The following is a 10,220-nucleotide window of genomic DNA, read 5'->3' as shown; positions in this document are numbered from 1 at the left end:
ATAGGATTGACTGACTTGATTTTCCAGTCCAAGGGACTCTCAAGAGTCTTCTCCAGCATTATAATTCAAAAGCGTCAATTCTTTGGTGCTCAGCCTGCTTTATGGTCTAACTCTCACATCCTACATGACTACTGGAAAAACCATAGCTTTGATTATACAGACCTTTATTGGCAAAGTAATGTGTCTGCTTTTTAATACACTTTCTAGGTTTGTCATAGCTTTCCTTCCAAGGAGCTAGCATCTTTTAATTTCATGACTGCAGTCACCATCAGCAGCGATTTTGCGTGCGTGCTAAGTCTCTTCAGTCGTGTCCGACTCTTTGTGACCTTATGGACTGTAGCCCGCCAGGCTCCTCTGTCCATGGGATTCTCCAGGCAAGAATACTGGAATGGGTCCCCATTTCCTCCTCCAGGGGATCTTCCCAACCCAAGGATCTTATTTCTCCTGCATTGACAGGTGGGTGCTTTACCGCTAGTGCCATCTGGGAAGCCCAACAGTGATTTTGGAGCCCAAGAAAAGAAAATCTGTCACTGCTTCCATTTTTTCCCCCTTCTGTTTGCCACGAAATCATGCCATGAAGATCATGGATGCCATGATATTAGTTTTTTGAATATTAAGTTCTAAGCCAGTTTTTTAATTATTAAATAATTATTATTGGGCTTCCCTGGTGCCTCAGATGGTAAAGAATCTGCCTGCAATGTGGGAAACCCAGGTTCGAAGATCCCCTGGAGAAGGGAATGGCAAATCACTCCAGTATTCTTGCCTGGAAAACTCCATGGACAGAGGAGCCTGGCAGTCTACGGTCATAATATTAATAGCCGGCCAACTTCCAGCAGGGGGCATACCTGTGGATTTCAGATTGGCTTCCCCACCAGGGTACTGGACGAGATTTTCGCTGTGCGCTAGGGTCTCCAGGACCCAGAGAGACAGCGTACTCTCATTGGGCACTCTCATCAGCAGGGTGAGGGCAGGGTTGGCGTCGGTACCCACCAATAATCACGGTCTAGGTTCCCAACCCACTCGATCAAGCGTTTGGCCCCGCCCAGCAAGCCAACCACTCAGCTAGGCAACCCCCAAGACCACGCCTATTCCCGCCCCTGGCTCCGCCCTTGCATTCTAGCCCCTCCTCCGCGGGGGGGCGCGCGGGAAAGACCCTGGGCTCGGTCTACCCTCCCAGTCCTGTTTTCCCGCCCACCTTGTGCAGGCCCAGCTTGACATCTTCCAGCACCTTGACCAGTGGGTCCCCTGGCGCTTCCGGAGGTCTAAAGACGTATCGCGCCCAGGGCCAGCAGCGGCGTCCCCGGGAGCGGGGCAGGGGTGCGGGGAAGGAAGGTCTGGGGGAGAGGGGAAGGCCGGGGTGGAGAGCACCCCTGCAGAGCGCACCCCCTAGCCCTGGGTCTTGGGCAGTATGTGGATCGGTCCCACTCCCCCGCCCACACGGACTTCGGGCCGGGCGCTGTTTACTCAAGGGAGGCGGGCCGGAGGAGGCGTATCTCTGCAAATGAGCGGGATCCGGGTGGCCCCCGCGGCCCTGGAGCAGTCAGTGCCCGGGACCTTGCCTTCGCCATGGCCGAGCGGCGCGGGGGCCTAGGGGCCCGCCTGGCTCGCCGCCTGGCCGGGCTGGGGGTCCGGAGGGAGCGCAAGGGGAAGCGGACCCCGGAGGAGGCCAGATCCCGGGATAGGTGAGGGGTTTGGAGCAGGGGCACACAGGGCGCCCCTGGGCCCGAGGGTGTGGATGTGTGTCTTGGAGTGTGCAGTGGATGTTCAAGTAAGCCTGTCTGAGTGACTGGGAGCATTAAAATATACCAACGGGTGTACTACGATTTGGGGTATGTGGACTTTATAAAGTCCCTGTACTTTTTAAAACCTTTACAACAATTTCGCAGTTTCCTAAGTCTGGCGGGTGGCCAGGGAACTCCTGATTTCCTCTCTGAAGATAATTGAAAGGCAAATACGGTGGCACCTCCTGCCCCTGTGGACTTTGATTCTCTCATCACAGGCCAGTTTAGCTCCTATCTTCATGTCACTCTGTCATGAGTATGACAAGCTCCTGAGTTGGCTTAGACTGCACTGCATTTGCCCTTTCATGACATGAAGAGGCTTTCCCCCATCATCCTAGATTGTATTAACAATAAACTTATTTGCCACTTGCTTGATGCTTTTCCTGGATTATCTCATTTAATCCTCCCAGCAGCTGTACCAGGCAGGTATTTTGTGTGAGTCAGATACGGAAATGGAGGTTCAGAGATGTGAAGTCACCTCTCCAGTCACACAGCTTGGAACTGGTGGGGCTGGGACACAGACTTCTTGCAGTCTGACTCCGGGGCCCACAGCCTGGGGCCCACAGCCTGAAGCCCTGGGCTTCTCTGTTGCCTTGAGAGATTTCAGAACTCAAGCAAGGGGGCCAGAGTTCTGTCCTAACCTGAGAGGCCACTGGCCACGTGACCTTGAACAAATTGCTACACCTCTCTTAGCCAGTTCACTGGTAGCTGATGTCTAAGAGGCAGGGAAAAGGCTGTATGGATTGCCAGGCTGAGTGGCCGAGAGCGGGATAGAGTAGAGGATCCCAGGAGCTCACAGGCCCAATGTCTGCAAAGAATGTCAGGAGTGATCACAGGCACCAAGTGTCTGTGCAGTTCTGATCTTATGACATAGCTGTCTCCGGCCTGCCCTGGGAGGAGTGGAGGCATGGTTGAGCCCAGGGTGAGGGGAGGGGTTTGTGCTGCTCTCTCACACGGAAGAGAGCAGGGAGGGGAGGGTCGAGCCACCCTAAACCTGAAAGCTTGGGTGCCCGGGGGTGCCCACACCCTGCCAGCGCCCGGCCTGGGAGACACACCCCCCTTCCTTTACCCCGTCTGGCAGGAACCTGCCCTGTAGGCCCAGATGGCACTGTTCCTCCCTTTCTTTCTCCACCTGAGAGGAGGCAGGGTTGCAGGTGAGTCAGGGACAGGGAGGGCCGGGTAGGAACTACGCATGCTCCTGGGGCCAGCCTGATGATACTTCCCATGTGTGTACTTGGACTTGGTTCTCACTGGCCGTGGGAATGGGACTCTGGCACGGAGGGACAGGACCCTGGCCCTTGCTGATTGCCTGGAGTAGGGGGCAGAGTGCACGGAGCTGGCAGCCAAGGCCCTTCCTCTTCTTGCCCCTGTTAGAGGGGTGATATCCAGCCACGCTTTGGAGTGAGACCATCCTAGAGTCTTAATTCCACCAGCTGTGTGACTTTACCATCTGGACCTCAGTTTCCTTATCTGAAAACTGAGGACACTGCCATCTACACTTTAGGATTCTTGTGAGGCTTAAAGGGGACTATGGAGGTGTAATGCCTGGTGCTAAACCTGGCATAGGGTGGGCCTCAGCAAATGGCAAGCTTTTGAATTATTAGGGTGCTGTCCTTTTTCTGTATTCTGGTCCTGATATAGGCCTAGTCCCCATTTTGTTCCAGGCCCAGCCCTGCCTCTCTTTCTCTGGGGCTGGCGTGGACAAGTGGGGGAGGGGGCAGAGAGGAGGCTGTGCATAGACCTCCCCTGCCCCCCAAGACTTCAGGTGCTCATCTTGCCTGTGGGGGCCCTTAGAGACGAGGGCCATCAGGTCCAGTATGGGGCAGGAGATGAGGAGCCTACTTCACTCCCTCCCCTGTGCTTCCTTCCCAGGCCCTGGGGTGGCCAGAGCTGCCCTGACCTGGCCCAGGGCCAGGGCAGCACCAGCAAAGTCAGCCTCAAGGTAGGAGAGAATCCTAGGGTTGGGGAGGGGAGGGGAGGGGAGCAGAAGCTCTTGGGAGGGGCTGGGCCGGCCCTGAGAACCCTGACTTACAGGTTAGGCAACTGCAGTTCTCTCCTCCCTTCTCTGCCAGGGATTCACTGTGTGACCCTGGGCATATCTCTCCTCACTTCTGAACCTCAGCTTCCCCATCCGGAAAATGGGGACAATCATGCCTCTTAGGACTGTTGTGAGTAATAAGGTATCAGATGTAGGACATCCAGCATGGGGCCCAGATGCTTAGGAAACAGCTTCCTAATGTCTGGGCCCCTGGAGGAGGCATGTAGGGGCAGTACCTGTTCTCAGGACCCCATTTTCCACACTCCTTCCTTTAACTTGACCTTCTCCATCTTTGACTCCCTTTCCCCACTTCCTGGCATGGCCCCCAAGGGTGACACTGGGCCAGTGACTTAACCTTCTGGCCACAGTTCCCCCATCCTCAGCGGGGACCTGAGCCATGGATTGCACAGAGAGAAGGTTCCCCACCCTCCATCCCCTGGAGGAGCAGAGGGCTTCCTCTAGAGATGGCTCAAGCAGCCATGTGTCTTTCTGTGATCCTGAACATCATCAGTGATTACTAGCATTTAACTGAGTACTGCTGGGTACCCTGCATGGATTATCTTATACAATATTCTCAGCACTCCCAGGAAGCAGATACTATTATTATCATGCCCATTTAACACATGGGGAAACTAACATGCAAAAGGTATTGCAACTAGAAAGTAACAGTGCTGAGAATCAAGCCCAGGTTGCCTTGCTCCAGACTCCCAGAATAATCATCCAACCTTCCTGTTTCTTGAGATTTTCAGCCCCTGGGGAGTGAGAGGCTGCATCTATTTCACAGATGCGTAAAATAAGGTATTTGGGACTAAGGGCCCCTGCTAAGGAGAAATTTGACCCCAGATTTGGCTCCTCTGTTGCCAAGGACACAAATCCATCCCTGAAGACTGGCATTTGGGGGGCAGTGTCTATTTGGGTCTGTGGTCCTGAACCCTCTCCCTTCACCCCCACAGCTAGGCTGGGCCCCAGGGGAAGACAGCAGACAGAAGTCAGGGTTGTCCCACTTTTAGGGGAACCCTCTTCCCTGGCTTCCTCTTGTCCCAAGAACATCTCTACACCCGATACCTCCTTCAGGTGTGTTTGGAACACTCAGCCTGGGAGGGTATTGTAGAGGCGGCTGCAGGCTCTGGAAGCCTGGAGTGGGCAGAAGCCAGGGGCGTTGTGGCAGGCATGCCCACACAGGCCCTAATCCCCAGGGCAGCTGGTAGCAAAGGCGAGAAGCCAGTGGACTCCTGGGAAACCAGCAGTCGGCCTGAGAGTCAGGAACCCTCACTGTGCGACTTTGGTCATGTCGGCGTATCTCTCAGCCTCCCTTTCCTCGTATGTAGAGTGGGAAGGGGTGCGATAAATGCCGAAGGAACTTCCCCGAGTTCTTCCTCTTTGTCCAGCTCTTGTGGCCCTGGCAGCCTCTCCGGAGGGCAGCTCCGCTTGGTGTCAGAGCTCTGTTCAGCTTCTCCTGTGCCAAGGAGGGCAGCCAGGGCTGTCGCAGGGTACCCAGGGGGCAGGCCAGAGAGCCTGTCACTGGGTCTCTGCTTCTGCTTTCCCTCAGGCCCAAGCCCAGAGCCGCTCAGAGTTGGACCTTCGGGCAGGGAGCCTTGGCTCCTGGCTTTGGAAGCGACGACACAGCTCAGGGGGGCCGGTGGAGCCTCTGGGGCGCCTCCATAGGCCTGCTGTAGGCAGTGCCTCTGACCTGGCCAACCATGCCTCCATGGGGCCGGAGAGCCTGGCACCAGCGGTGACCTCAGGAGAGCCTGCTGGAGCCAGGGGTCCCTCAGGCCCACCGCCGGCGCCTGGATGTTTGGAACAAGAACCTCCGGGCCACACCTGCCAGCAACCCCCACACTCAGCCCGGGGGTTTCCTCTGTGGCCCAAGGCACCCAGCAACCTGGAAGACGTGCTGCCCCACCCAGCGTCCTGCCCCAGGGCAGAGGGGGCAAAGGGCGAGCCTACCACCTCAGGGCCAGCCCTGCCAGAGCCAACCCTGCCAGAGCCAGCCCAGACCCTACGTGAGCGTCCCTCTGCCAGGAGGACCCGCTACTACCGCATCACTGTCAGCCTGCAGGGGCGTGAGCAAGCACCTGGGGAGGAGACTGAAGAGCCCAAACCGGCCCAACCAGCTCCCCACCCCTGCGGCCCTGAGGAATCCAGGGGCTGGCAGGAGCCTCCTCAGGGGCCCCGCCCCATCACAGGGTGCCTAGCTGACCCGCCTCAGGAACCCCAGCTCCGAGCCCCACCACATCAGGGGAGCACGGCCCAGCAGCAGGAGCTCCGGGCCGGCCGGACGCCTGGGTCCCCGCACAGACGGTACGTAGATTTCACCCCCCACGTGGGGCGGTAGGGGAGGAGGAAACTGACCTGGCTGCCCCTTCCTGGGTCTCTATCTCTCTCCGGACTTCTCTAAACCATTCATTCGGTTCTCCCGGGCATAGGCTGACTCTGCCATCCCTTCCCTTTCCCATCTCTGCCCTCTGTTGCTTGCCCCCCAACCTCGTGCATGCCCGCAGGCTACCTCTGGGGACCCAGTTCTGCTCTCCTCCTCCATCCACCTGGGGAGGGGGATATCCTGTCGCAGAGAGGATGGGGAGGGTCACCTTATCCTCAGCAACACCTTCCCCAGCCCCTCGTTCTGTTCTGGAGACCACTTTCTCAGCCTGAGACGAGAACTCTCAGGCGGTGCTGGATGTCCTGGGGTGAGTTGCTTAACTTCTCTGGGCCTTGAGTCGTCAAGTTGATTTGGTCACTGGAGATGAAGGAGGAGGAGGAGGTTACAGGAAGATACTTTGAACTCTAGAGAGTGGGGCAACCAAAACAGCCCGGATGCTTATTAATAACGCTTCAGTCGCAGCAATAATTACCCCACCTGGCCCTGTGTTGGTGAGCAGGCGCTGAGGTTCCCAAGCCCTGGGTTTTTTTTTTAACCTTTTTATTTTGTATCACAGTATAGCCAATTAACAACGTTGTAATAATTTCAGGTGGACAGCAAAGGGACTCAGCCATACATATACATGTATCCATTCTCCCCAGACTCCCCTCCCATCCAGGCTGCCACATAACATTGCTAAGCCTTGGTTTTTCTTTTTTTTTTCAAGCCTCAGTTTTTAATTTGTGTTGAAATGACTCTCCTGAATCTGCCTAGTGGGCTCAGAGAAAGGAGGATGGGTCCTGTAAAACTCACTGACAACAGGGTGAACTTGAGACCTCTCTAAAACCACTTGGAAGGGCAGACCAGGCCTCAGACAGCGTTCTGAGAAGCTCCTACTAATGATGGTGGTGGTTGTCACCTATGGCTCCTTTTCTGAGCGTAATTCTATTTAATCCTCACAGCAGCCCCATGAAGTAGGACTAATCCTGTTCTCCACCCTCTCACCCCAGTGACAGACGGGAAACTAAGGTTCAGACAGGTTTCATCACCTGCTCTAAGTCAACCAGAAAGTGAAGGGGCAAGAACCTGTGTTCTAGGGCTTCCCCAGTGGCTAGTGGTTAAAAAACTCCGCCTGCAATGCAGGAGACTTGGGTTCGATCCTTGGGTTGGGAAGATCCCCTGGAGAAGGGAATGGCAACCACTCTAGGGTTCTTGCCTGGGAAATCCCATGGACAGCAGAGACTGGTGGGCTACAGTCTATGGGGTTATAAAGAGACAGACACGACTGAAGCAACTGAGCATGCACACCTGGATCTGTGTTCCAAGCACCTCTCTCTCCTGCCTCTCACGGAGGCCTCAGGGGCCCTGTGCAGATGACGGGGGGCGGGGAGGTGCTGAGCGTGGTTGCTGTACAGAGCTTTCTGTGACCTGTGATTTCTTTGTGACCACGTGGGGATGAAGTCTACTACCGTCTGTGCGGGGACCCAGATTTGGAAGCACTGTGGCAGCGGAGGCAACACCAAGGATGCCCAAGCCTCTGGTCTGGAGTCAGGATAATGATCCTGTGACAAAGAAGAGGGACGTGTGCGACCCAGGCTGGCTCAGAGACCTGCTCAGTGGGGAAGGTTGAATAAGAATCCCTGATTATGCACCCTCCTCCTATTTTTTTTTTTCTTTTCTCTTCACTGAACAACTATTTCTTTCTTTTTAACCAACATCAATTTTCCATCATGGTAGGCAGAACTCTACCTTGAGAAAGCTTACAATGATCCTAGAAGAGTCAGTTCAAAACAGATGAGCTAATGCAGGGTCTAAAGCAGACCCTGAAGGGTTGGGGGTGGGAGAAGGGGACAGAGAGAGAGAGGGTGGGTGAAGGAGGCAGGCCTTGGCGAGGGGAAAGGAAGGAGCAGCAGGTTTGGCTGGGGGACTCCGTCTGCCACTCCCTGACTATTCTGGGCACGGGTGGATAATGACAGATTCGAAGGAGGCAAGGGCTCAGAGGGGAAGGAAGTGGAGCTCCAGGGGTGTCATTTCTTCTCTGTGCTCCCTTTCTGGGGCAGGGTTCCCTGGGCCAGGACTGGCAAATATGGGGGGGGGAGGCACGACGCCATCGGGGCCGAATATGTAAGACGTGTGTGTATCCGGGTGTGCGTGTCTGTCCCAGTGAGGGTTGATTTCAAGGGGAGAAGGGCTGGAGACTGTGACCTGACTAAGTGTGTGTGTGCCGTGAATGTGTGTGCACGTGTCGTTGTGCCTGTGGGTTCCTGCGTCTGTGTGACCTGTGTGTCTGCTGTGTCCCTGCGGACCTGTGTCTGACTCTGTGGTTCTGACTGTGCATGCCGGGGGTAAGTGTCTGTGTGTGTGTGTGCCTGTGTGATTCTGTGCCCTGTGTGTTGGTGTGTGCCTGTGTGTGACGCAGCATGTGCTTGTGGGCCTGTGGGCTGGTTTGGCCTAGTTTGGGGGTGACTCACAGGTAAGTGGGGAGAATGCAGGCCTTGTTGAGTTAGACAAGGTTCTTTCCCACACTCCCCCCACCCCCTGCAGCCCCTCCCTTTCCCAGCCCCACACAGCTGATCTGGAAGTCACAGGTGACCCGGCTGGTCCAGGGCCTTGAGGAAGAGAGGGCTCCGGAAATGGGCATTTCTGCTGGCCTAGGAGAGGCCTCCTGGGGTTTTGAGGTGTGTCTTCAGAGGAAGGACAAAACAGGGTCAGGGGATCTATAGGCAGGCAGATTTCTGCATAGTGTGAAGAACATTCTAGCCATCATGACTATTCAGGGATGGGACAGGTCAGCTGTTAAATTGCAACCTCCCTGTGCCTAGAGGTATGCAGGCAGAAACAAATGACCACATGCTTGTAGAATGACTATCAGGGGTGTTGTCTGGGGGCTGGGTTCAGAGAGGCATAGAGTTCTGATTATTGGGAGGTCACAGATATATCTGATATGATTACCAAAGGCTTCCTCCTCTGAGGCTCTCCTGTGGCTTTGCCAAAGCCTATGGAGGCCTTCTGAATGTGGTTCCTGTTTTTATGTCTAATTCTTTGACCCCTGAACTCCCGGAATACCACTTTCAAGAGAAATTGGCTTTGGATGAATCTAACCAGAACCTGGGGCTTCCCCAGGGGCTCAACGGTAAAGAATCCACCTGCAATTCAGGAGATGCAGAGGCGCGGGTTTCATCCCTGGGTCAGAAAGATCCCCTGGAGGAGGAAACGGCAACTCACTCCAGTACTCTTGCCCGGATAATTCCATAGACAGAGGAGCCTGGTGGGCTGCAGTCCACAGGGTCCCACAAAGAGTGGAACACGACTGAAATGACTGAGCACGCACGCATGCAACCAGAACCTAGCACATCACCTAACACGATGAACAGTGAATGAATGAGTGAAGGAATGAATACATGACTTAGAACCCAGTCTTTGCCCGCTCCTGTCAGTGCCATCACGGACGGTGAATCTCAGCGAATGGTAGTTGTTATCATTAGTACCAGCCAGGAGGACAGAGATTCTGTTGGAAGAAAAACAGCTCCTTAGTGAAGACAGAGGAGAGGGGTGGGCCTTAGGGAAGGGCTACAGTCCAGACCCTCAGGTGTCTGAGTGTGGCTGTCACGAATTCTGGCCTGGGGAAAGAATTGGGCATCCCTCCCAGCCCCTCCCCTCCCTCATACACAAGACTTTCCTGGGGCCACTCAGAGCCCATCCTGGACCAGGCCACATGCTGTCACAGGCACCAGTGGTCCCCGAGTCAGGTCAGGCTTCCCTGGGCCTCAGCCCCATTCAGCTCTGTCCCTCATAAAACCTGAGTCACTTCTGGGGCCACAAGACAGGGTCAAAGTTCCGGGTTCCATCAGCCTCTCAGGAGGGAGGGAACTGGAGAAAGGGGGAGGGCAGTTGGGGGCATGGGTCCATTTCCGGCCTTAAGGGCCCCTGTGATGGTCTGGGGGCTGCCTCACACAGAGGGGGAGCTGGAGACACGCCGGTACTGAGGCTGATCTCTTGCATTCTTGAGGCCTGAGAATAGGATTGCCCTACTAGAGTA

The 10,220-nt window shown here is 55.4% G+C and overlaps 1 protein-coding gene across 9 annotated transcripts in view; it reads left to right on the top strand.

Moving 5' to 3' along the window:
* Positions 1–1,344: 1,344 nt before the first annotated feature.
* The window catches only part of CRYBG2 (crystallin beta-gamma domain containing 2), a 29,693-nt gene continuing 20,817 nt past the window's right edge, over positions 1,345–10,220 (top strand). For 2 of the 9 annotated variants that reach the window (XR_015138184.1, XR_015138180.1), the window contains exon 1: positions 5,072–6,123. Coding sequence is in view for 5 of the 9 variants with exons in the window: in XM_086329689.1 (XP_086185815.1) it covers positions 5,168–6,123 (956 nt within the window). In the remaining 4 variants the exon portion in view is untranslated. Of the gene's footprint in view, positions 1,683–3,653; positions 3,724–5,071; positions 6,124–7,785; positions 7,807–10,220 lie in introns of those variants that run through there. The other 7 variants (XM_086329709.1, XM_086329700.1, XM_086329725.1 and 4 more) reach the window with 7 other exon arrangements.

This window comes from Bos grunniens, chromosome 2 (assembly GCF_055505025.1).
Source record: "Bos grunniens cultivar Pamir isolate PY7600 chromosome 2, Bosgru_T2T1.0, whole genome shotgun sequence".
Taxonomy (NCBI): domain Eukaryota; kingdom Metazoa; phylum Chordata; class Mammalia; order Artiodactyla; family Bovidae; genus Bos; species Bos grunniens.
This window is presented reverse-complemented; position numbering and strand designations above follow the sequence as displayed.